The sequence below is a fragment of the Microcebus murinus genome, chromosome 2 (genome assembly GCF_040939455.1).
Source record: "Microcebus murinus isolate Inina chromosome 2, M.murinus_Inina_mat1.0, whole genome shotgun sequence".
Classification (NCBI taxonomy): Eukaryota; Metazoa; Chordata; class Mammalia; order Primates; family Cheirogaleidae; genus Microcebus; species Microcebus murinus.
In genome coordinates this window covers 49,474,560-49,501,138 of record NC_134105.1, presented here as the reverse complement: position 1 = coordinate 49,501,138, position 26,579 = coordinate 49,474,560, and the positions used below count along the sequence as shown (strand labels likewise).

Below are 26,579 nucleotides of genomic sequence, written 5' to 3'. Positions count from 1 at the left end.
ACAGGCGTGAGCCATCGCACCCGGCCTGGTTTCTTGAATTATGTGGTGAGTTTATGGTTGCTTATTTTCTTAGGTTTCATAACTTGCACATCTTACACTTATTCTTTAGTATGTATTACATACTATGTAAAATGTGTTTTAGAGTATTTAGAGATTTCCTATCTTTAATACTAAGTGTAGTTTTCTCTGCCTTCTCTTTGATCCTTTAGATACTGCCTTGGAACTGAGGAAACAAACTAATTAGATAAATGCTGATGCTAGTTTCCTTAGGCTAATCATCTGCCCTTCCAGCTGTGTGATCCTTAGATTATTATTCAGTGTCCTCATTGATAAAATAGCTTCTCAATAAATATTTATTAATTGACAAAGTTGCTACTTTGAAAAGATTTCACACCATGTTTATATTTATATACTACTAACATCAAATATAACTTTATAGTAGCTGTCGCTATAAATAAATCCCGTTGTAGAACTTTTTTTCTTCCTCCATCTTTTCCTTTACAAAGCTTCCTAGTACCATTTACTTAGTCTTTCTTAATTAGCATATATCACCATTGCTAATAAACCAAGGACACTCAATCTATTTCTGAGAGTTAACTTTACTCCATTCTAAGCTATGACTGAACTAAAGTTACACAGTTGGCATAGCATTAGTGTTAGAGAAAACTATTTGTAACACTGTGTAAAAGAGTGGCTTCCGTTCTGCTGATATATTTATAAAAGTCTGAGAGTTTTCTGAGAGAACTTTAAAATGTACTCTCTTTTCCTTGATAAAGGAAAATGAATATAAGCATATTCTGGATCTGCTGAGTTATTTTATTTAGCCTATTTTGGTTTGTAGTCAAACCGGTGATAATGCCAAGTACAGTTTTATTTTGTGGATTGACTATAAAGAAACAAAGGTAGGTGAAATGTGTCAGGCCAAGTAAAAGTTGAACATTTAATAAACATCTTTTGAATCATAGTTGATATTTAAAGATACATAATTTCTTTTACTTAAAAGTATCCTGCATTTTTTTAAGAAGGTTGGTGAAATTGTTATTACTTGATATAAGTATGAAAAATATGAAATTTAACTACAATTCTCTCCTGCTCGTAAAAGTCAGTAATGTATAATAGAGGAAAGTATAATGGAACCTTTTTATAATGGCCTGAAAATATCCCCTAATAGATTAAAATCTTTGTAAATCCCTTTCATTCCAAAACAACTAGATTCTGTATAAATTGCATTTTTTATTGCATTGGTGGACTTATAGGGGATTAAATCTCAAGGGGCAAACCAAATATAGTGAGCTGAAACCTAACTGCATGGAATATGCACAGATGAAAGGTAGGATTACCCTGAATATATATACAGATATTCATGTTGCACTCAATAGACTTGAGCTAGAGGCAAGATAAAAAAGTAAAAAACTTGACACATGGGGATCAAGCAGGGATGGGAGTTAAAATCATCTCTGGTTAATATGGATCCCTCGGCTAGTGCTGAAATCAAATGTACGTCTGTGGAGGAGAGCATCCTCAATTTCGGCTCCCAGTTTTTCCATAGGTTAAGATCAACCAAAAGATATCCCAAAATCACAGACAACCAAACCCAAAAGGTAGCTATCACAAGTGAAAGTTATAATACATAATAATCAGAATTATATTCCAAGAAATTTACAAAATGGAATTATCAGAGATACCATATGAAATAATTATACGGAATGTTTAAGGAACTAAAAAGTTGAATCACAAAAATTAGCAGTTAATAAGAGAATATAAAAAAATAACTAGGCAGATTTTAAACTAGGATGACTAAAATGTTTAGGAACAAAAAAATATAATTGTTGAAATAAAAACTCCATAGATGGGAGTTCTGTGTCAAAGTAGTTTGTATTGGATGGAATCTTTCACAGATAACAATTTTTAAATTCTAGACAGTATCAAAAACAACTACTTAAAGGCACTAGAGAGCAACCATAAAGAGGCAGAAATTGGAGAGGCGCTGACCCATGAAATAAGAAAGCTACAATGGGCATGGTTTGCATTTAATAGTGCTTTGCCTAAAAACAGTCCACGTGGTGTAGTACAACTAGAACTCAACCAGAAAGCTCCAGTTTTACTGGCTTAACACATTAACTGCTATGTGAGCTATATTTAACTCATGCTAGTTTTGAGCCCAGGGGCCTCATGAAGCACACTTCTCTTCATCTTGGGAGCCACGAGAATTATTTTTCAAGTTGCATATAATTTACACACAGAAAACAATTAAAAAATGTTTGCATTAAATTAGAAAGGATCATTTTGTTTTTAAAGTTTTTATTCTATTTTCCTAATAAAACACCATGGCTCCAAGGAAAAAGATTTTTTTTCTAGTGTGGCAGTCAATGCATTAAAGAATTATGGTAAGAGTTTGAGATTACTGGACTTGCTGGAAAATAAAGGGAAAATCTTGTAAAGAGGGTAGCTCCAAAATGTGGATATAAACTGCTTAAGTTCTTGTGGTTCTCTGAACTCTGTGTGAGTTGGGGAGACTCTATGGAGCATGACAGGAAGCAACAACTTGGAATGCTGAAAGAACTGAGCAGAGATTTCAGCTGTTCCCCTTCACAGGAGAGATGGAGTTTAGACTTTGAATTTAGTCAAGTTAAATGCCTGTCAAAACAAAATTGTCAAGAGTAAGGTATCTGGGCTGGGCATGGTGGCTCATGCCTGTAATCCTAGCACTCTGGAAGGCCGAGGCGGGAGGATTGCTTGAGCTCAGGAGTTCAAGACCAGCCTGAGCAAGAGTGAGACCTCGTCTCTACTAAAAATAGAAAGAAATTAGCCAAAACAACTAAAAATAGAAAAAATTAGCCAGCCATGGTGGCATGTGCTTGTAGTCCCAGCTACCCAGGAGGCTAAGGCAGGAGGATCACTTGAGCCCAGGACTTTGAGGTTGCTGTGAGCTAGGCTGACGCCACGGCACTCACTCTAGCTGATGCCATGGCACTGTAGCCAGGGCAACAGAGTGAGACTCTGTCTCAAAAAAAAAAAAAAAGAGTAAGGTAACTGAATCCAGAGTATTTATGTCATGTCATCTATAGTGTCCAACATATAATAAAATATTACTAGGCATGCAAAGAAATAAAATGTGATTCATTGTTGAGAGAAAAAAAATAATTGAAAGATAACACAGATTTTAGTATTAGCAAAGACTTTAAAGAACTTGTAATATGTTCAAGGACTTAAAGGAAAAAATGATCACAATGAAAGAATACTTGGGGAATCTCAGAAGATAAGTAGGAGCTAATTAAAGAAATTAAAAAGAAGCAAGTAGAAATTCTGTATCTGAAAAGTATAATATGTCTGGAATGAAAATATTCACTGTATGAGCTTCCTGGCAGAAGAAAAAAGTCAGTGAACTTGAAGATAGTATTAGAAATGATCTAACTGAAAGAGTAAAGGGAAAAAACTGTACTCTCCATGACTTATGGGACACTATCAAGTGGTCTAAAATATGTAATTAGAATCCTAGAAACAAAGGAAAATGGGAATGAGGCAAAAAATATATATTTTAAGAAATAATGATTCCTAAATTTTCTAATTTTGCTAGAAACATAATATTACAAGTCCAATAAGCTTAGTAAACTGCAATCAAGGTTAAAAATAAGTGTGTGTATACACAGGTATACAAATACATATGTGTATGCGTACTATACTCAAAATGCTGAAAACTAAAAATGAAGAGAAAATCATGAGGCAGCCATAGAAAATTGATATTTTATATGTAGGGGAAACTATTCAAATCAAAGCTAACTTCGCATTAGAAACAAACTCAGAAGACAGTGAAATAATATTTTCAAAGTGCTAAGAGAAAAAAAAAATCTGTCAACCCAGAATTCTATATCTAGAGAACTAGTCTTCAAAAGTGAAAGGAAGATATCAGATAAACAATAACTGAGAGAATATGTCACTAGCAGACCTACCTAGAAGAAATGCTAAAGGAATTTATTTGGGCTGAAGGGAAATGACACCAGAGGCAAATTGGGATCTATAAAAAGTAGCAAAGAATATTGGGAATTGTTGATATGAAGTTAAATACTATACTTTTATAGACGGTCTCTGACTTACGATGTTTCAACTTACTATGTTTTTATTTTATGGTGGTACAAAATTAATACACATTCAGTAGAAACTGGACTTCAAGCAACAATACGACCATTCTGTTTTTCACTTTCAATACGGTATTCAATAAATTACATGAGATACTCAACATTTTGTTATAAAATAGACTTTGAGGCCGAGCATGGTGGCCCATGCCTATAATAATCCCCGCACTTTGGGAGGCCAAGATGGGAGTATTGCTTGAAGCTGGGTGTTTGAGACCAGCCTCAGCAACATGGCAAGACCCCATGTCTACAAAAAAGAAAAGAAAAAAATTAGCTGGGCATGGTGGCGCGTGGCTATACTCCCAGCTACTTAGGAGGCTGAGGCAAAAGAATCACTTGAGCCAGGAGTTCGAGGTTAGAGTGAGCTATGATTGTGCCACTAAATTCTAGCCTGGGTAACAGAGTGAGACCCTGTCTCCTAAAAAAAGAGTAAAGAAATAAAATAGGCTCTGTGTTATATGATTTTGCCCAACTGTTTCTTAATGTAAGTGTTCTGAGCATGTTTAAAGTAGACTAGGTTAACATCACATGCTCACATGTGTGCTAACATCACATGTTCAGTAGGTTAGGTGTATCAAATGCATTTTGGACTGATGATATTTTCAATTTAATATGGGTTTGTCAGGACGTAACCCATTGTAAGTCAAGGAGTATCTGTATTTTTTGCTTGTAACTTCTTGAAAGGACATGAATGTTTAAAGCAAACATTATAACACTATTGTGGGACCTGTGACATATGCAGACATGGTATGTATTACACCAGTAGCTCAAAGGACAAAGGGAGCTGATTATAATGTTTCAAGATTCTTATGTTTTATGTGAAGTAGTACTGTTTTAACTCTAGACTTTGATAAGTTAAAATGCCCAGAGTACCCTCTGAAAAATACAGAGAGGCATACCTAAAAAAGAAAGGAATTAAAGTGGTATATTTTAAAATATTCAGTTAATTCAAAAGAAGGCAGATAAGGAAGAAAAAAGGAACAAAAAACAGATGGGACAAATAGGAAACAAGTAGTAAAGTGGTAGGCCCAACCATATGATAATTCCATTAAGTCTAAGTACAGTAAAAACTTCAATGAAAAGGTAGAGATTATCAGCTTAGATTTTTTTTGAAAAGAAGCAACAAACTCGAAAGTAATAAAGAAAAAAAATGGGAAAAACATATAACAGGCTAACAAGAGAAAAAACAAATAATCATATAAAATGAAAGGGTAGTCATTTAGATCAAAGAGAACACAAACTATCAATATCCAAAATGAAAGAGATATCACTATGGAGTAGGTATTAAAAGTGATAATATCATTAAAGGCTTTATTTCAGTAAACTTGACAACTTATATGAAATTGACAAATTTCTTGAAAAATTCAATTTAGCACAATGGCATAGGATATAATAGAAAATCTACATAACCTTATCAAAAAAACAGAATTTGTTACCAAGAACCTTTCCACAAAGGCCCAGCTTATTTAACTGGCTAATTCTATGGTACATTTAAAGAAGAAATACCAATCTTACATTAACTTTTTTAGAAAATAGAGGAGGGAATATATCCCAATTCATTTAATGCTTATAACATGGATACCACATAACCCTGATAACAAAATATGATAAAAGAATTATTAATATAAGAAAATAAAATTACTGACTATATATCTCACAAGCATAGAATCAAAAATCTTTAGCGGATCTAATCCAGCAACATATAAACAGCAAAATACATCATGCCCAACTAGGGTTTATCCCAGGAATGCAAGTTCGTTTAATATTGTAAATCAATTATAATTTTTTAAAAAGTAGAATAAAATAATTCACCTTAATAGTTGTAAAAAGAACATGAACATTGATGATAAAATAAAAACTCTCACAAAACTAGGAATAGGAAGGAACTTCTCATTCCTATGAAAAACCTACGTATAATATGATACTTAGTATTGAACACTTTTTATAAAATTAGAAACAAGAGAAGAATGTGCCCTCTCACCACTTAGAATATTCAACAAAGGACAAAAAAGTAATAAATGTTAGAAAGGAAAAAGTAAAAGTAATTCACCATGACATTATGAATGTAGAAAGTCCTAAGAAATCCACAAAACAATTAGAATTATTTAGCAAAGATGCAGGACATAAGGTCAGTATACAAAGATTCAGTACATTTTTATATTTCAACAACAAACACCTAGAAATTAAGGTTTAAGATTTTCCATTCATTCTTAGCACTCTGGGAGTCTGAGGCAGGAGGAACACTCGAGATCAGGAGTTCAAAACCAACCTGAGCAAGAGCAAGATTCTGTCTCTACTAAAAATAGAAAGAAATTAGCCAGACAACTAAACATATTTAGGAAAAATTAGCCAGACATGGTGGTGCATGCCTGTAGTCCTAGCTACCTGGGAGGCTGAGGCAAGAGGATTGCTTGAGCCCAGGAGTTTGAGGTTGCTGTGAACTAGGCTGACGCCAGGACACACTAGCGGCTCAGCTGGGGCAACTGAACGGCTTTGTCTCAAAAAAAAGATTTTCCATTCATAATCATATAAAATACTTATGATACATTTAACATAAGATGTGTATTACCTCTACTATGAAAATTACAAAATATTACATAGGGAAATTAAAGATAAAGATAAATGGGGGCATGTTTATATATTAGTGTCGTGGCCCGTTTACAGGATGGAGGATGAACACAAACAGAGAACACAAAGAAAAATGCAGACACACATACAAATGGTTGACTCGAGTAATAATACACCGTGTCCGTTTTATTTTTATACTCTAAAAAATTAAAGTTAGTTCCTTGTTCATAACCACCCAGGCATTGCAGCAATGGCCATAAATTCCGGAATAGCCTTAGGGAAGCAGATGTCCCCTGACTCAGAATCTCCAGGTGGTTGCTCTAGGCGCCAGGCATAGATAGCTGACCAAGATTAGCAAGGATGGGCAAGGCAAGCCACAGGGGGCATTTCTCATCCCCAGATTGTCTTAGGGTGACCTCCTAAGATCTTCAGCTGAACCCCGGCAGCCTCTCCTGGCTTAGGTCACCCCTCCCTTGAAGGGTCTTACCTGTCATTGACTAACCAGCCATCTTATGGGGTGTTTATCTTGTGGCCTCCAGACCCCCAATGCCATGGGGCCGGACAGCTCAGTTTGCTTATTTACAATTCAGGTCCTTTGTTATGCCTCTAGGCAACACCTTTGTTTATCACTGGGAGCCTGTCTGGAACACATTACTTTCAAACACTCTGGGCAGAACATGTACATTACTCACTAACTTTAATTCTTAAACTAGGAAAATATATGGCAGTCCCCTACATATTAGAAGACTAAATATTAAAGTTCTCTCCAATGGATCTTTAGATTTAATTCAGTGCTTGCCATAAGCCTAGCAAACATTTTAAAAATAATTTTAGCAACTTTTTCATTCTCTATTTTTTATTATTATGAGTACATAATTGTTGTATATCTTTATAGGGTACATGTGATGTTTTGATACTGGCAGCCAGTGTGAATTAACCAAGTCAGGGTAGTTAGGGTAGCCATCACCTTAAGCATTTATCATTTCTTTGTGTTGGGAACATTCAAGTTCCACTCTTAGTTATTTTAAATTATACCCCAGCTTATTGTTGATTATAGTCACTGTGTTGTGCTATCAGACATTGTTCATACCATCCAAGTATATTTTTGTACCTATTAACCATCCCCACTTTATCCTCCCCTCTCTTCTACCCTTCCCAGTTTCTGGTAACCATCATTGTACTCTCTGTCTCCATGAGATCAATTGTTTTTAATATTTATCTTCTACATATGAGTGAGAACATGCAAGATTTGTTTTTCTGTGCTTGGCTTATTTCACTTCACATAATGTTCTCTGATTCCATCCATGTTGTTGCAAATGTCAGGATTTCATTCTTTTTGTGGCTATATAATATTCTATTGTGTATATGTTCCACAATTTCTTTATCCGTTCATCTGTTGATGGACACTTAGGTTGATTCCAAGCAAACTATTGTGGCTATTATGAATAGTGCTGCAATAAACATGGAAGTGCAAATAATCTTTTCAAAATACTAATATCCCCTCCTTTGGGTACCCAGTGGGATTGCTGGGTCATATGGTACCTCTCTTTTTAATTTTTTGAGGAACTTCCATACTGTTCTCCGTAGTGGTTGCATTAATATATATTCCTACCACCAGTGTATGAGAGTTCCCCTTTCTCCACATTCTCCTTGACATTCGTTATTGCCTGTCTTTTTGATAGAAGCCGTATGAACCAGGGTGAAATAATATCTCATTGCAGTTTTGATTTGCATTTCTCTAATGATTGATGATGTTGAGCATTTTTTCATATACCTGTTGGCCATTTGTATGTCTTCTTTTGAGAAATGTTTATTCAGATTATTTGCCCATTTTTAAAATCAGATTATTTGATGTTTTCCTCTTGAGTAATTGGAGCTCCTTATATATTCTAGTTATTAATCCTTTGTCAGATGGGTACTTTACAAATATTTTCTCTCATTCTGTGGGTTGTCTCTTCTCTTCATTGTTTCCTTTGCTGTGTAGAAGATTTTAGCTTGATGTGATCCCATTTGTCCAGTTTTGCTTTGGTTGCCTGTGTTTTGGCGGTATTACTCAAGAAGTTCTTGCCCAGTTCAATGTCCTGAAGTGTTTCCCCAATGTTTTCTTTTAGTAGTTTCATAGCTTCAGGTCTTAAATGTAAGTCTTTGAACCATTTTGATTTGACTTTTGTATATGGCCAGAGATAAGGATCTAGTTTCATTCTTCTGCATATGGATATTCAGTTTTCCCAGCACCATTTATTAAAGAGACTGTCCTTTCTCCACTGTATGCTCTTGGCACTTTTGTCAAAGGTAAGTAAGTTCACTATAGATGTGTAGATTTATTTCTGGATTTCTTTATTCTGTCCCATTTCTGTGTCTGTTTTTATGCCAGGAGCATGCTGTTTTTGTTACTACAGCTCTGTAGTGTAATTTGAAGTCAGGAAATGTGATTCCTCCAGTTTTGTTCTTTTTGCTCAGGATGGCTTTGGCTGTTTTGGGTCTTTTGTTGTTCCATATTAATTTTAGAATTATTTTTCTAATCTTTTGTTCCATATTAATTTTAGAATTATTTTTTCTATTTCTGTGAAGAATGGTGTTGGTATTTTGATGAGGATTGTACTGACTCTGTAGACTGCTTTCATTAGTATGGACATTTTAGTAATATTAAATTCTTCCAATCCATGAGCATAGAATATCTTAACATTTTTTGTGTGTCCTCTTCAATTTCTTTCAGCAATATTTTATAGTTTTCATTGTAGAGATCTTTCCTTTCTTTGGTTAAGTTTATTCCTAGGTATTTTATTTTATTTTATTTTTAGCATTGTAAATCAGATTACTTTCTTGATTTCTTGTTCAGATTGTTTACTCCTAGCATATAGAAATGTTGCTAATTTTTGTATGTTGATTTTGTATCCTGCAACTTCATAACAAATTTGTTTATCAGTTGTAATAGCTTTTTGTGGAGTCCTCATATTTCTCTAGATCTAAGATCATATCATCTGTAAATAAAGATAATTTGACATCTTCCTTTCCAATTTGGATGCCCTTTATTTCTTTCTCTTGTCTGACTGCTCTAGCTAGAACTTCTAGCACTATGTTGAACAACAGTGGTGAAAGTGGACATCCTTGTCTTGTTCCAAATCTTAGAGGGAAGGCTTTCAGTTTTTCCCCATTCAGTATGATATACTAGGTGTGGGTCTGTCATGTATGGCTTTTATCGTGTTGAAGTAAGTTCCTTCTATACCCAGTTTTTTGAGAGTTTTTATCCTTTAAGGATGTTGAATTTTATTGAATGCTTTTCAGCATCAATTAAAGTGGTCATATGGATTTTGTCCTTTGATCTGTTGATATGATGTATCACATCGATTGATTTGTGCATGTTGAACCATCCTTACATCCCCGGGATGAATCCCACTTAATCATGGTAAATAAACTTTTTAATGTGTTGTTGAATTCAGTTTGCTAGTACTTTGTTGAGGATTTTTGCATCTATGTTCATCAGAGATACTGGTCTATAGTTTTTTTATTGTATCTGTCTGGTTTTGGTATTAGGGTGATATAGGCCTGTAGAATGAGTTTGGTAGTATTCATTCCCTCCTTGATTTTTTGTAATAGTTTAAATAGGATTGGTATTAGTTCTTCGAATGCTTGGTAGAATTCAGCATTGAAACCATCATGTCCTGGCTTTTCTTTGATGGGAGACTTTTTATCACTGCTTCTATCTCATTGTTTATTATTGGTTTATTCAGGCTTTGGATTTCTTTCAACCTTTTTGGCAGGTTGTATGTGTCTAGGAATTTATCTATTCTTTCACCTATGCTGCTGAGACACTCTCATGCATTTCTCAGTTTGCCAATTGGATTCTTAAACTCCAGAATTTCTGCTTGATTAGTTTTATTATTTCAACATCCTTGTTCAATTTCTCTGATAGGCTGAATTCTGAATTCCTTCTTTGTGTTATCTTTAAGTTCATTGAGCTTCTTCAGGACAGCTATTTTGAATTCTTTTTCTGAAAGGTCATGTATGTCCATCACCCCAGGCTTGGGCACTGGTACCTTATTTAGTTCTTTTAGTGAAGTCATGTTTTCTTGGGTGTTCTTGATGGTTGTGGATGTTTGTTGCTGTCTTGGCATTGAAGAGTTAGGTATTTATTTGAATCTTCGCAGTCTGGGCTTGTTTGACACCATCCTTCTTGAGAAGGCCTTCCAGGTATTCAAAGGGAATTGAGTGTTAGAATTTAAATCTTTGGTCACTGCAGCCATATCAGCACTGGGGATGCCCCAAGCCCAGTATTGCTGTGATTTTTGCAGACTCCTATTGGTACTGCCTTGGTGGGTTTGGGTAAGACATAAGAGAATTCCCTGGATTACCAAGCGAATTCTCTCACTCTCTCCCCTAACTCTCTGTGTTGGGCTGCTGGAGTTGCAGCAGGAGTGAAGTGGATACTCTCTCATGGCCACCAGAGAGAGGTCACACCTGAAGTCAGCCCAATCTCACCCAAAGCCCAGAGTGACTATTGCCTGGCTACCTCTGATTCAACAACCAAGGATTCTTTAGTCAGTAGGTGCTGAACCCTGCCAGGACTGGGTCTTTCTCTTCAGGGAAGCATATTTCCTTCTGGCCCAAGGTGGGTCCAAAAATGTCTTCCAGGATTTAATGCCTGCACTCAGGGGCTTCAGGGGTCTGCTTGTTACTTTGTTTTACTACAGCTGAGTTGGTACCCAAGTTGCAAAGCAAAATCCTCAGAACTTTTCCCTTTCCTTTCCCCAGGTGGAAGATGACTCCCTGAGCCACATTGCCTGGAGTTGGGGGGAAGGAGGTGACACAGACACTGGCTTGGCCACCACTATTGGTGTCTCATGTTTACCCCAAGTTCACCGGCTGTGAGCCAGCAGGGTCACAGGAATTGCCCAAAGATTGCAGCCTTTGTAGCTCAACTGCCTTGTAAATTTAGCTCAGGCCCCAGGCTGCTTTTTGCCAGCTGGTGATGGGACTAGCTAGACCTGGGATTTCAGGGCTAAGGATTCCTCTCTGGGTGGGGTAGTCTAAATGCTCCCTTTGTGGGCACCAGGAGAATTCTGCCCAATGTTATATTCCACTGTGCCAGAGTGGCCCTGAGTTTCAATGCGAAGTCCCATAATCACTTTACTCTCCCTCCCCCAGGCCCCCAAAGATTTTCTCTCCACTTGGCCTTCTGGCTTGGCACTGCTGGGGGTGGGGAGGAGTAGGGGTATTGTAGGCAATGCAAGATTGTTTTTTCTTCCCTCTTCTGTGCCTTGTTCCTTGATATAATGTTAAAACTAGGTAGTGTGATCACTCACCTGATTTTTGGTTCTTCTGAAGGAGCTTGCTTGTGTGGATAGTTGTTGAGTTTGGTATTCGTGTGGAGGGAAGATTGCTGAAGGTTTCTGTTCAGCCATCTATTTCTACCCCCTTGCCTAGCAAACATTTTATAGAAATTGAAAACTGATTTCAAAATTTGTATGAAAAGGCAAATGACTTATAATAGCCAAAACAGTTTGAAAAGGAAGAATAAAGTTGGAGTATGCACGTTAACTATTAATAGAATTAATATAAAGTGGTGGTAATGAAATTGATGTAGTTTGGGCATAAGGACAAATGGATAAGTGAAATGGAATAGAAAGTCCAGAAATAGCCCACAAAGGTGCCAAAGCAATTCAAGTGGTGCTGGCAAAAAGCCTTGACCTCTACCTTATATCACACACAAAAATTAATTTGAGATATGTCATAGTCCTAAATGTGAAAAGTAAAATTTCTGGAGGGAAATAGATGAGAATAGTGTTGCAATATGGGGTAGATAAAATTTCAAGCAAGACAAAGAAAAACAATAACTAAAAGAGAAAAATTGATAAACTAGACTTCATCTAAATTTAAAATTTTTGCCCATCAAAAGGCACCATTAAGAAAATGAATTTTCAAGCAACTTACTGGGAGAAATTATTTATAAGACAAGGACTTACTGTATTTTTAGAATAATAAAGACTTATTCAATGGTAGAAAGATAAAAACCTCATTAAAATAATGGACTTGAACCAATGATTAATAAAAGAAGATATATAAATGGACAGTAAGCATATTGTTAGACATTTTGGTGGCCTTTTTACAAAGTTAAATATATACCCATCCAATGATCCAGCAAACCCATTTCTAGGTGCTTATTTATCTAAGAGAAGTGAATACAATATAGCTAATAAAAGAAAAAAACTTGAGAAAGGTTTGTTCATAGAAGCTTTATTCATAATGGCTTAAAAGTAAAAACAAGCCAAATTTTCATCAACAGGAGAATAACAAATAAAGGGTTTATTAATATAATGAGATATTAAAATAAAAACAATATATGATATGCAACATTATAGATGAGTTTCACAATTATGCTAAGCATAAATAACAGAGTACATATTATGTGATTCTATTTATAAGAGATTTTAGAATAGGCAGGACTAATCTGTTTAAAGAAATCAGAAAAGTAGTTGTATATGATGTAAATGATGGACTTGGAAGGACCTTTAGGAACCCACTCAGATTCAGATATTCCGTATCTTGATAGGGATGTGAGTTACAGGGATATAGTATGCATTTGTTAAAACTCACTTCTATATGCTTACAATTTGTGCTACTCACTGTATATAAATTTTACATTAAAAATACTAAGCAAATATGGAACCTTAGTAAAAGAGATTTGCTTTCCACAGTGATATATGTTAGTACTCCTGAAACTAGTTTCTATGCATTCTAGGCTTGAGCAAATAAGTGTATTGCAGATGAGGGAGCCAGGTTTCTCACTTTTTGATAGAGCAATTTCAAATATGTTGACTTGGCATTGGAGGTGTTGATATAAAATTATAAAATTTTTTATATACACACTAAAAATAGAGGTAGATAGAAATGTTTTTGTTGTGTGGTATTTGTTCTAGCTCTGTTCACTGAGAGGGCTTATAAACAATGATGTAAGTAGCAATGAACACATTTAATGCCCAGATTTTGATTTCTAAATACCACGGTCCACTAAAATGAAACAATTGTCATTGGAGAAAAAGCTGATTCCAAGGCTAGTGCAGAGAAAATTTTTTTGTGCTGGAAAGTAAGAAAGTACTCAAAGAGTTCTGAGTTACAAGGGTAAACAGGGGCCATTGTGAAGGGGCTGGGGGTCTTACTGCCAAATTTGGGACACTTAAACATCAAAATAAATAATGATAAGAATGGCTTAAAATCCATAGGCTAAAATAAAAATACATAACACTATAGTGATATGAATGAAAAAGGGAGAAGAGAAAACTATTCCTTGGAGTAGAATGCTGACTGATAAGTGCACAGGAATGATGGAGTCAGAAAATCATCAATAGCTCTTTATATGTAAGATTTTTTGTTTATTACATTGGAGAAAATTAGAAGATAACATCTTAATGATCAAAATTCATATCACTGATATTACAGTACATCAACATCTTATGCCTCAAGTTATCGTGCTCTCGGAAGCATCACTTCTGTGGCATTTATGCCAAAAAATACATAAGCTCATCATGGAGAAATATCGGATAAACTGAGAGAGAGTCTACAAAAATAAAAATGGCCTATAGTCTTGAAAAATGTTAAGGTCAAAGAAAATAAAGAATGGTTGAAAATCTGTTCCAGATTAAGGGAGAAACTAAATGCAATGCGTGATCCAGGATTGGATCCTAGAATTGGAAGGAAATTGGCTATAAAGGACATTATTAAGAAAGTGATAAAATTTGAATACAGACTGTTTATGATGGTATTGTATTGATAAATTTTTTTAATCATGGTAATTGTATTGTGTTTATGAAAAAGAATTTTCTTGCTTTTAGAAAAATTCATGGAAATATTTACAAGGAAAGGTGTACAATGTCTCCAACTTATTCTCAATGATTGAGAAAAAGTATGCATAAATATGTGAATAGAGAGAGAATGATAAAGCACATGGAACAAAATGTAAATAAATGTTAAGTCCAGGTAAACGATAACAATACTCATTCTTGGAAAAGTTTAAAATTATATAAAAATTTAAAATTGCCCTCAAACTCATTGACTTGTTTAAAAAAATTAATGGGTGTTTTAAATAATCATCTCATGCATGATGTAATACAAATTACCTGGGTAAAAGAGTGCTGTGTGTATAATAGATGTTTAATTTAAGGAATGATAACTTGAAGTGAGTGGGTTCAGTTCTGATACAATGTTAAGAATAGGTTTACTTCATGGTCATTTCGCTAAAAAGAAAAAAAAAAAGAATAGGCGGTCATAAATTCCTCTAGTAGGTTTGCTCATCATTCCCTCCCCCTCAATTCAACAAAGGTTTATTATGCATGGGACTTGAGATCTGAGTTTCTTTCCCTCAAGACGTATGATAGTAGGCAAGTTGCACAAACTCTTTTCTCTTTTGACTGAATGAAATGATTTCTTCTAGTCTTGTCTATTAAATCTTTTTAGGATTTTTATAAATATTATCAACTTTTGGTTATTAGATGCCTGAATTATCTGAATACTATATTGCCCTCAATAAGTCATGTTTTTAGATTCTCACCAAATAGATAAAGTGGGAGAGGAGAGCCTATTTTAATTCAGCTCACTTTCTTATTTACCTTTACATATTTCCTTGGGTTTCTTAGATCAACCTGAAACCTAATCTGTAAACCTTTTAAATCCAAACATTTAGTTACTTTCTCTAAGAATTAACCATCAATAATAAAGCAATAATATTTTAAACAGTTAACATCAGGATGGGATTTGTGGTCTTCTAAAAGGTAGTATTGCATCTTAACACCATTTAGAAAAAAGGATAAGAAATGCTGTACTGTGTAACTTGAGTTTTTTGATTTCTATTTTTGAAGTGTTATAAGTACCAGAACATCTCATGTACCCAAATAGGGCAATGTATATTCCAAAGCTAAATATACATTTTTTAAACATTATCTTCCATTTTTGTTTGTTCTTACCCCTGTTCTCTTCTTGTTTCATTGAGAATTCACATTAAATTGAACTTCTAAAAGATATAAATAATTCTTTAAACCAGTTTAATCTCGAGAAATAATGTTGTGATAAGCTAATGTAGATATGATAGCAAAATTGAGTAATCCTTTTAAAATAGATTAAATTTTTGTATTTAGTATTTTTACTGCCCAGTAATTTTCTTAGATTGACCATCTCTTCTATTTTTTCTTGTTTCTGTTTATAAATTATAGCTATTATGAATAATCATTTTCTAGGATCTATACAAAATTTTTTTGGTTTGTATAATACAGTCTTTATGATACAGTCTTCTTTGGCTTTATGCGCTAATTCTCTAATATTTTAAAATAACTTAATTTCTATTTCTCAGCAATCAAGAAAGTACTTTTAATGCTGTGTTTGTCACTGGGAAAACTAGTTTTAATTTATATTGACCTTTTTCTCCTTTGAGCATTTAGCGTGCATTCAATAAAATGTTGATGACTGCTCTTTAGAAGACAGCTGTATGAAATAAAGTATTATAAATATTCAGCTTTCCTTTCTAAGCATTGTCACCAACAGCTGGGCATCCAGTTTAGCAGAACAGATTTTGCACAGAGAGAGCCTGGCATGTTCCTGAATCAGTTTAGTGAAGGAAACAAAAAATAGTTTCTTATGGATTGGGGACTTATAAAGACATAGAGCATCTGTTCCTCTGTTAAGTCATAGTCTGGTTGCACTGAATCATGTTTAAAGCTAGAATAATGTGCAAAACTTTTTTCACCTTGCTCATACCTTTAACACCTAGTGCATTATATCTGCAAATAATATACTTTCAACATCTCCGTTGAAGGTAGGTAAATTATTTTGCTCTTAAGTATGATTTTTATTAGTGGTATTTTAAAGCAGACAGATATACTAATTTTTGAGTAAGACTTTATGACTTTAATGTTTAAATTGTGTGGTAGTCATTGTATATAAAACTACATATATAAAAAGTGATCCATTTAAATATTTATTAATAATTATTATCCTATTTTGAAATATGCTATTAAAAACAAACCATCCTCATAAATAATTGCTATCTTCATATGGTATTCTGCTTTAATAAATAATATAAAATTAGTTGGCAAAAATAACTTAGAACCTTTGTTTTTATATCTTGTCCTTTAGTATTTGGGTACTTAAAGCATGCCAAATCTAAGATTTCTTCAAATGTTTTGTTTACAGGGCTAAAAGATCACTGAAATTGGATGGTCTGGTAGAAGAAAATGTAAGTATTTGCTTAAGAGTTTGTGATTGCATGATATGATTGTGTTTTTAATTTTTAACTACTGATTTTCCTTGCTAAATATAAAAATTATCAAAACACAATGTGATATGATTGATACACCATTTTCTGTATACAAAATATTTTTTGTATATCTAATATGTGGAAGTTTCTGGTCAGTTTGAGGTGCTCATTTAAGAAACAAATTATTTAAAAACCTTTAAGAAATAATTTAGTAGAAATTGGTTCACTATTTGTAGAAAAAAGTAGTCTGCCACTTAAATGTGTAAGAAACAATATGGAACAATAGCAATACCTTTAATCTGCATACTATAATCTGCTAAAATGAAATAAAAACATTAGCATTTTTATATCAAAAATGTAATTACCTCCCTCAGTTATGCGGGCATGGATTAAATGACAAAGTACTAACATTGTAATAAATTTCACCATAGTTATCACAATAAAAATAAAATTGTAATGTTGCTATACTTTTGTAAATCTAGTCATAGGACATTCCCAGTGCCAGCATATCATGACATATGTTAGTTTATTATCTTTTCATGCCAACTATGGATCTAGATACAGACACTAATACTCAGTAATCTTAAATGCAAGTAAAGTGGTGAGAAAGTAAATTCAAATAAATAGCTAGTAAATAAATGAGCTCCTATAAAATCTCATATGTGAATGCCATTTCAAGAAAATATTTTATATGGAATTTCTCTTTGGAAGACTCAATGGTATTTAACAAAACGGAAATTTACCATTTAAAAAACTTCCTATGTGCTTTTTTTAAAAATTTTAAACAAAGGTGGCAAAATACTGCAATGACACTAAAAAAATCATTAACAGTGTAATTAGCAATTTAGAGTACCATTATCCAACTAGTTCTGTGCAGAATGCAGCTGTGACTGTAATTCTGCATCTGTTTCTTTGGTCAGAATGGTATTTTGGTAGATGAGTAGTCCAGCTTGAAATGAAATACAGTTCTTTTCTTCCCCAAAACTGTTCTTTGGGAGATGGTAACATTATTTGAATGGAAAAGAATGACCATTTCAGAATCCATTCTCTTCATGAAGTAAATGGCCATCATGGCAGGCTTTCTATCCATTTTTACTTCAGATGAAGATGTGTCAAGGTAGCCAATGCCACAGCCGATATCCTGTATTAGAAAAATACATTGTTATGTTTGGCCCAGTTCTGTACCTTTAAACCAATTGAGTTAGCTCGGTACCACATGGCCACCACCTTCTCAAAGCTGGTTTCTAGAATCCTAGCCTGGGCCTTTCTTCAATATTTTTTTCCTATTTCCTGAGCTATTTCCAATATTTTTAGCTTTTGTACTCCTATCTCATCATTTGTGTGTAGCTCTATATTTACATCTTAGATCTAACAACTATTCTATTCTGGTGTTAAGTTTGGGATTCTCTCCTTGGCTACATATACAAGGGCTGCCTGGAAAGTATCTAGCCATATAATATGAAAAATGTAATATGCAATGGCTGGATACTTTCTGGACAGCTCTCATATACTTCCTCTACTCCACTAACAACATAGCCCTGAAGCAGCCTGACTCCTAGTTATCTACTCCGCTGGCCCATGGTCCCATTGAGGCTGCCTTAGCCCATACAACAGGAAATTGGACATTCAAAATATATACCTATAATTCTAAGAGTACTTGTGAAGCTATAGAGGAACTAAGTAGTAACTTTGTGGTCATTTTGCCTTACCAATATGATGCTGAAGGAAAAAAACTCTGGTGTCCAAGGAAAGGAGATGGTCCTCATATGCCGATTGGTTGAAGGATAGTCCATTTATCCTAAGGTACTGCTATTTCCTTTCCCAGAGATGTTTGGAACACTTACCTCCCAGTGTTCCTAATGCAGCTACAGACCTTCATAGAGATTAATCCTCCATGATGTTTGGGCAAGCATGCAAATGTTGTGTTCTATTACTGTTAGTAAGTAACTTCTAAGTCTGATTATTTCCATGGCCTAATCCTGTCTATCTAATTCCAGAACATTTCCATCACCCCAAAAAGAAACCCCATACTTATTAGTAGTTAGTCTCAATTTCTTCCTCCTCCATCCTCTGGCAACTACGAATCTACTTTTTGTCTCTATAGATTTGCCTATTCTCGACATTTCATATAAATGGAATCATAGAATATGTACCCTTTTGTGTCTGGCTTTCATTTAGCATAACATTTTCAAAGTTCATCCATGTTGTAGCATGTAACAGTACTTCATTCCTTTTTGTGGCTGAATAATACTCCACTGTATGGATTATACTTACTAACTTTTGTTTATCCATTTCTCAGTTGAAGAACATTTGAGGTTTTTTTCACTATTATGAATAATGCTCCTATGAACATTCTTGTGCAAGCCTTTGTATGCACATGTTTCTAATTTTCTTCTTTCTTTATTTTTTAGAGATGTGGTCTTGCTCTGTTGCTTAGGCTGGAGTACAGTGGTGTGATGATAGCTCTCCTGCAACCTCAAACTCCTGGACTCAAGCAGTTTTCTCTTCCAGCAGCTAGGATAACAGGCACACACCAACAAGCCCAGATAATTTTTTTTTTTTTTTTTTTTTTTAATTTCTGTAGAGACGAGGTCTCACTGTGTTGCCCAGGCTGGTCTCAAACTCCTGGCCTCAAGTGAGAGCCTCCCAAAGGGCTGGGATTACAGATGTGAGCTATGGTCCCCAGACTGTTTTCAGTTTTCTTAGTTATATATCTAGGAGTAGAATTGCTGGGTCATACAGTAATTCTATGTCTAACTTTTTGAGAAACTGCCAAGCTCTTTTCCACAATACCTGCACCACTGTGCATTTTCACCAAAACTATATGAGGGTTACAATTTCTTTACATCCTGTCAATGCTTGTTATTATATGACTTTTTTATTCTAGCCATCCTACCGGTTGTGAAGTATTATCTTCATTGTGGTTTTTGTTTTTTTGAGACAGAGCTTTGTTTTTTGAGACAGAGTTTGCCCTAGCTCACAGCAATCTCAAATTCCTGGGCTCAAGCAATCCTCCTGCCTCAGCCTCCCAAGTAGCTGGAACTACAGGCATGCACCACCATGCCTGGCTAATTTTTTCTATATATATATATATTAGTTGGCCAATTAATTTCTTTCTATTTATAGTAGAGACGGGGTCTCGCTCTTGCTCAGGCTGGTTTCGAACTCCTGACCTCAAGCAATCTGCCCGCGTTGGCCTCCCAGAGTGCTAGGATTATAGGCATGAACCACCGTGCCCAGCCTTCATTGTGGTTTTGATTTGCATTTCCTTGATGACAAATAATGTTGAGCATCTTTTCATGTGGTTATTGGCCATCTGTATATTTTCTTTGGAGAAATAGCTACTCAAATCTTTTGTCCATTTTTTAATTGGGTTATCTTTTTGTTGCTGACTTGTAGGAGTTCTGTATATGTTCTGAATACCACCATTTTATAAAATATATGATTCGCAAATGTTTTCTCCAATTCTGTGGATTATCTTTTTACCTTGATAGTGTCCTTTGACACACAAAAGGTTTTAATTTTGATGAAGTTCAATTAATTTTTTCATTGATTGTCTTTTTGGTGTCATATCTAAGAAGCTACTGTGAAAACAGATTTTTTTTTTTTGAGACAGAGTCTCGCTTTGTTGCCCAGGCTAGAGTGAGTGCCATGGCGTCAGCCTAGCTCACAGCAACCTCAAACTCCTGGCTCAAGCAATCCTCCTGCCTCAGCCTCCCGAGTAGCTGGGACTACAGGCATGCGCCACCATGCCCGGCTAATTTTTTTTCTATATATATTAGTTGGCCAATTAATTTCTTTCTATTTATAGTAGAGACAGGGTCTCACTCTTGCTCAGGCTGGTTTCGAACTCCTGACCTCAAGCAATCCGCCCGCCTCGGCCTCCCAGAGTGCTAGGATTACAGGCGTGAGCCACCACGCCCGGCCTGAAAACAGATTTTTATCTATGTTTCTTTCTAAGAGTTTTATAGTTTCAACTCTTACATTTAGGTCTTTTATCCATTTTGAGTTAATTTTTATATACTGTGTGAGGGTAGGAGCCAAATTCATTTTTTTGCATGTGGATATCCAGTTGTCTCAGGACCATTTGTTAAAAAGGCTATTCTTTCCCCCATTGAATGACCTTGGCACCCTCATCAAAAATCAATTGATCATAAATGTATGGATTTATTTCTGGACTCTCAATTCGATTCCATTCGTCTATATGTCTGTGCTTATGCCACTACCACACTGTCTTTGTTACTGTAATTTTTTTAATTTAAAAAATGTTTGAAATCAGAAAGTGTGAGTCCTCCAATGTTGTTCTTTTTCAAGATTATTTTGGCTATTCTATATCCCTTACAATTCCATATGAATTTTAGAATCAGCTAGTCCATTTCTGGAAGAAAAAAAAAGCAGTTGGAATTTTGATAAGAATTACATCAAATTTGCAGATCATTTTGGGAAAATTGGCATCTTAACAATAGTAATCTTCCAAATCATGAGCATGAAATATATTTCTGTTTATTTAAATCTTTGATTTCTTTCAACAATGTTTTATAGTTTTCAGAATACAAGTCTTATACTTTTTTTGGCTAAATTTATTGCTAAGTATTTTATTCTTTTTGATGCTGTTATAAATGGAATTGTTTCATAATTTTATTTTTAGATTAGGCATTTCTAATGCACAGATATGCAACTGATTTTTACATGTGGATCATGTATCCTGCAACTTTGCTGAACTTGTTTATTAGCTCTGATTTGGGGTTTTTTGGTAGATTATTCAGGATATTCTATATATAAGATCATGTCATCTCCAAGTAAAGATAGTTTTACTATTGATTTCCTTTCTAATCTGATGCCTTTTATTTCTTTGGTTCTTTTTTCTTTTTTTTTTTTTTTTCCTATTGTTTTCACCAGAACCTCTAGAACAATGTTAAATGAAGTGGCAAGAACAGACATCATTGCCTTGTTCCTCATCTTAGGTGAAAAGCATCAACATTTCACCATTAGGTGTGTTAGCTGTGGGCTTTTCATAGATGCCCTTTATCAGATTGAGAAAATTTCTTTCTATTCCTACTCTGTTGAGTGTTTTTGTCATGAAAGAGTGTTAGCTTTTGTCAAATAGTTTTTGTGCATAATTGTGATGATTATGTGTTTTTTTTCTTTTATTCTCTTAATATGGTATAGTATTACATTGATTGGTATTTATATGTTGGACCAACCTTCCATCCCTGGAATAAATTCCACTTGGACCTGATGTATAATTTTTTAATATGCCACTGCTTTTAATTTGCTAAGATTTTTACATCTGTATTCATAGGGATATTATTCTATAATTTTCTTGTGATGTCTTTGTCTGTTTCTGGTGTCAGGATAATATGAATTAGGAATTCTTCTCTCCTATTTTTTGGACGAGTTTGAAAAGGCTTGGTGTCAATTTTCGTTAAAAACTGAGAGAATTTGCCAGTGAAGTTATCTGGTCCTGGGTTTTTCTTTGTTGGAAATTTTTTGAATATTCTATTTCTTTACATGCTATCAATCTATTCAGATTTTCCAGGTCTTCATGATTCAATCTTGAAAGGTTGTGCATTCCTGGAAATTGTTCAATTCATCTATATTATCTAATTTGTTAGCATACAATTGTTCATAGTTTCCTTTTATTATTCTTTTGGATTTCTTCAAGGTCAGTAAAAACATCCCTTTTTTCATTCCTGATTTTAATAATTTGAATCCTCTTTCTTTCTTCCATTGTTTGTCAGTCTGGCTAAAGATTTGTCGATTTTATTGATCTTTTCAAACAACTAACTTTTGGATTCATTGATCTTCTCTAGTGTTTTTTTCTCTATTTCATCTGTTTTCTCTTTAACATTTATTATTTCTTTCCTTCTACTCCTGAGCCCACTAAAAGCAAAACAAAACAAAAAAATCTTAAGAATTATAGTGCAAGAGAGTAACAGTACAGTAATGATATCTTTATTATTAAAATTAACATTTTAGGGAGGGGGGAAAGGGCATTTATTGAAACCTTAAAATTTGTACCCCCATAATATGCCAAAATTAAAAAAAAATTAACATTTTAGTATCTTAAATTTGTGAAAAATGAGCACAAATAGAATAATGAATGCATCAACTTTTTTAGCCCATATTTTTTCTTGCTAAATTTTTTTATCAAGGTGAAATTTACGTATCATTAAATTCACAGATCTTGAGTGTACAATTCAATGAGCAGTATAGCCCTTTGTATCAAACACTTAATCAAGAAATAGAGCATTTCCATTACCATAGATTTAATGTATTGATCATATTCTTTCCCTGATATATCTGTAAGATCACTGAGATAAGTGCAAAGTGCTATTGTTCTCCACAGCTACCATAAAAACAGCAAGACCTCAACATTTTTAGGGCCATTAAGGATGGTAATTGTGGCAGCTGATAGGAAGTTAGTTGATATCTAGCATTCTTCTAAGAATCCTAGGCTCAAATTGTGAAACATCCCTGAGGGCAGCTAGTATTTAGAGTTTTCTAATGGAAATTCCATAATTAGTACTAGTAGTACATAATAATTATATCTTAGGTAGGATATTCCAATAACCTAACTAACCAGTATAAGTTTATAAAGAATTATCTCCCTTTGGCTGCCCTTTTGTTTCCGGTTGACCGAATGCCTATGATAATCTGTTTTAAATATTTCAGCATAGGTCAGTAGTTTATAATAATAATAGCAAATCCTTTATATCCCATATTTCATCCTAAAAGAACCCTTAGTTAGTACTTTCTAGACTGTTTATAACAGGTAAAAAATCAATAAAACACAGGCACCTTTTTGGTAGAAGATGCTTTAAAAAAGGTGACGAAGCAAGCTAGCTACAATTTGTGAGAGATGTGGAAGGAGAATGTCATTTCCATTTGAAATTATAGAAAGAATATTGATTTTTTTTAGGCAGAAAATCAATGCTCAAATTTTAGTTTTGCTAATGTACAAGGTTTGACCTCCTTACAAAAAGTACAATTGCATTTAGACTGATCATAGAATCTTAGATCATGGCATGTTTTTTGTTTAGTAGAGGTGTTAAATATCTCTGAATCAGTAAATATTAGAAGCAGTTGTAAATTATTAAAGAAGTGGTTGTGACATCTATTTTTTTTTAACATTCTGTTTACATCCTGAATCTTTTCTTTTCTCTAGCCAAATCTATTCCTTTCTTCTCAGTTTTTCTTCCTCTGTTTTTCTAAAGGGTCTGCTAGGTAGTGCTCATCCTTGCTGATTGGAAAGAGTGCTGACTTCTCAATTAGTAGCTCAGTTTTCTCTCAACTCCCATTCTTAATTCCTCCTGTTGTGGGAGATTCATGAGTAGGCTAAGACCTTCAAAGTTTGGGTTATGGTAGAATGGAAATTCTTAGATGGATTCTAGGATCACTTTTAATCTTCAAAGGTTGAAAGTCAGAAGACCTTGAAAGTAAAATCTGAATAGAAAGAAAACTTAGGGAAGTAAGGCTATGCCTTTGTGTTTACCAGTAGAGCAAATATATAGAAATACATTGTTAACTGAAGAATATTTAATGGAATAATAGAGAAAGGTAACTTTTCAGTTTTCCCTCTATGTATGGTAGTTGTAGACAGACATTTTTCTTTTAACCTACATAAACAACCAAAAAAAAGGAGAGAAGCCTCAGTATTTTTAAAGGGAAGCCAAATACACACACACACACACACACACACACACACACACACACGGTTATTTTCTGAAAGCTAGGAAATTGTTTTCAAGGAGAAATGTATGATCTACAATTGCAATGTTTAGACATTTGGCAATTGGATAAAATAATGTTTTGGGGAAAATAGGAAAACAGATTGACATAAATGTACATTAGGGTAGCAACTTCCATTTCTTGTACATACACAGTGAAATAGTTCTGGGCAATAAATTCTTGGAAAAGTAGAGTAGGGATTGGATAAATGTCATACTTTATGACTGAATTCATATAAGCAGGTAAAAACTCAAGATGGAGAGGTAATAGTAACCACCTGATAAAGAGACTTAAAACCCTTTCACCTTACAAAAAGATTGCTTTAGAGTTATAACTTGATATTATAGTTTGATTTTTTTTAAAGATATTAGTTATGTTTGTGACTACTACTGTGGCTACATAAAATAAAGAGTGTTTTTGTACCCCAGTACAAAGAAATATTTATAATTTAACTGTAAAAATTTTTGATGTTATAGATTCTGGAACTAAACTAAGATTATTGAAAAAAGCAACACGGCCACTATTTCTGCCATAGATGTCTTAAAAATAAAACATAATTGACAATGCAGAATTCTGTAACTATTTCAAGTCAACTACCAAGGTATAGTTTAGTTCTATAATGTGTTGGCAACATGAGCCTTCAGACTTTTCCTTCATCCCCCGTATCCATCCTGTGCTGTCTATTCCACTCTGGATTTCATGTTTTTCACCCTTTTTATTTTCTGTGACAGATTACTGCAGCTCATTTTGATTTCTCCTCTTCTCTAAATTTCTGTAGCACACTACTAACTTAAGATCTCTTCTCTTCTAACTTTTGGTAGAATCTACTCATTGAGGCCAGAATAATTTGTTATATTAAAGAAAGAGTAGGTCTTGGGGAAGATAAGAAAGAGAACATTCCAAGCTGACATCATAAAATGATCTGAGGCCCAAATGTGCAAGCCTAGTAACTGAAACTATAGGTGTCAGTGAACATTGGATGACTGAACTGATGAACAATTGAGTATATCCTGAGTAGAGTGGCATGGCCAAGTTTAGTAGACTGTTCCTTTTAAGTCATTAATTCTTTATACGTGTTTTAGTTCTCTAGGGTACAAAGATGAAAAAATGATTTTTAGGAGCAAATTTTAATGGGGCAGACAGAAAAGTAAAAAATTATTAAAATATTACCTGCAATAAGAGGTATGTTTGCACAACACCTTTGGGAATACAAAGGAGGAAGCTACAGAGTGTGGGGCTCGGTGTTAACGCCATTGCAAGATGGCGCCGACTTCCTGGTCACACCCATACCACAAGACTGATAAACAGGGTGAACCGCGCAGGTGTAGGGGCTTTTTCCTGTCTCTCATCAAGTATGCTAATGAGGGCTCTTGCGTGAGCCAATCAGATTCTGCCTAATGTACTTAGTGCCTATATAAGCCCGCTCCGAGAGCTCCTCCGGGTCTTCCGCTTTAGTCACCTTCAGATTCCCCAATAAAGCGCTGTCAGAAGAACTCCGGTTGCCGCGTCTTCCTTGCTGGCGAGGCGGGCGCGACAACAGAGGTTGATTGTGTAGGACAGGCCAAATCTCAAAGGCCTTAAATGCCAGAGTCAATTGTTTGAACATAATTTTCATCATTATTAAAGCAAGATATTATGTCAGAGCATTTTGTGAAGATTTAGAACAGCACTGATCCTTCCCTAGGATAGTCTTTGGGTCTTTGGAATAGGCTTCGCTGTTTTCCTGTTCTGGCCCCATAATTATACTTCGGGTTCAGCTGAAAACAAAAGTCAGGATGTGGTTGGGAGAGTCAACCATCTCTAATGTTTGGAAATACCATCTCAGAAGATAGTAACCCTTTAATGTTAAGATTTCATAAATATCAAGTTGAGATACCTTAATTGTTGTAGAGACCTGAACTATC

At 34.5% G+C, this 26,579-nt stretch overlaps 1 protein-coding gene across 2 annotated transcripts in view; it reads left to right on the top strand.

Annotated features, from left to right (window-relative positions):
- ITGB3BP (integrin subunit beta 3 binding protein) overlaps positions 1 to 26,579 on the top strand; it is a 63,708-nt gene that overhangs the window by 3,425 nt on the left and 33,704 nt on the right. For both annotated transcript variants that reach the window (XM_012767122.3, XM_012767119.2), the window contains exon 2: positions 16,881 to 16,923. Coding sequence is in view for 1 of the 2 variants with exons in the window: in XM_012767119.2 (XP_012622573.1) it covers positions 16,881 to 16,923 (43 nt within the window). In the remaining variant the exon portion in view is untranslated. The remainder of the gene's footprint in view (positions 1 to 16,880; positions 16,924 to 26,579) is intronic.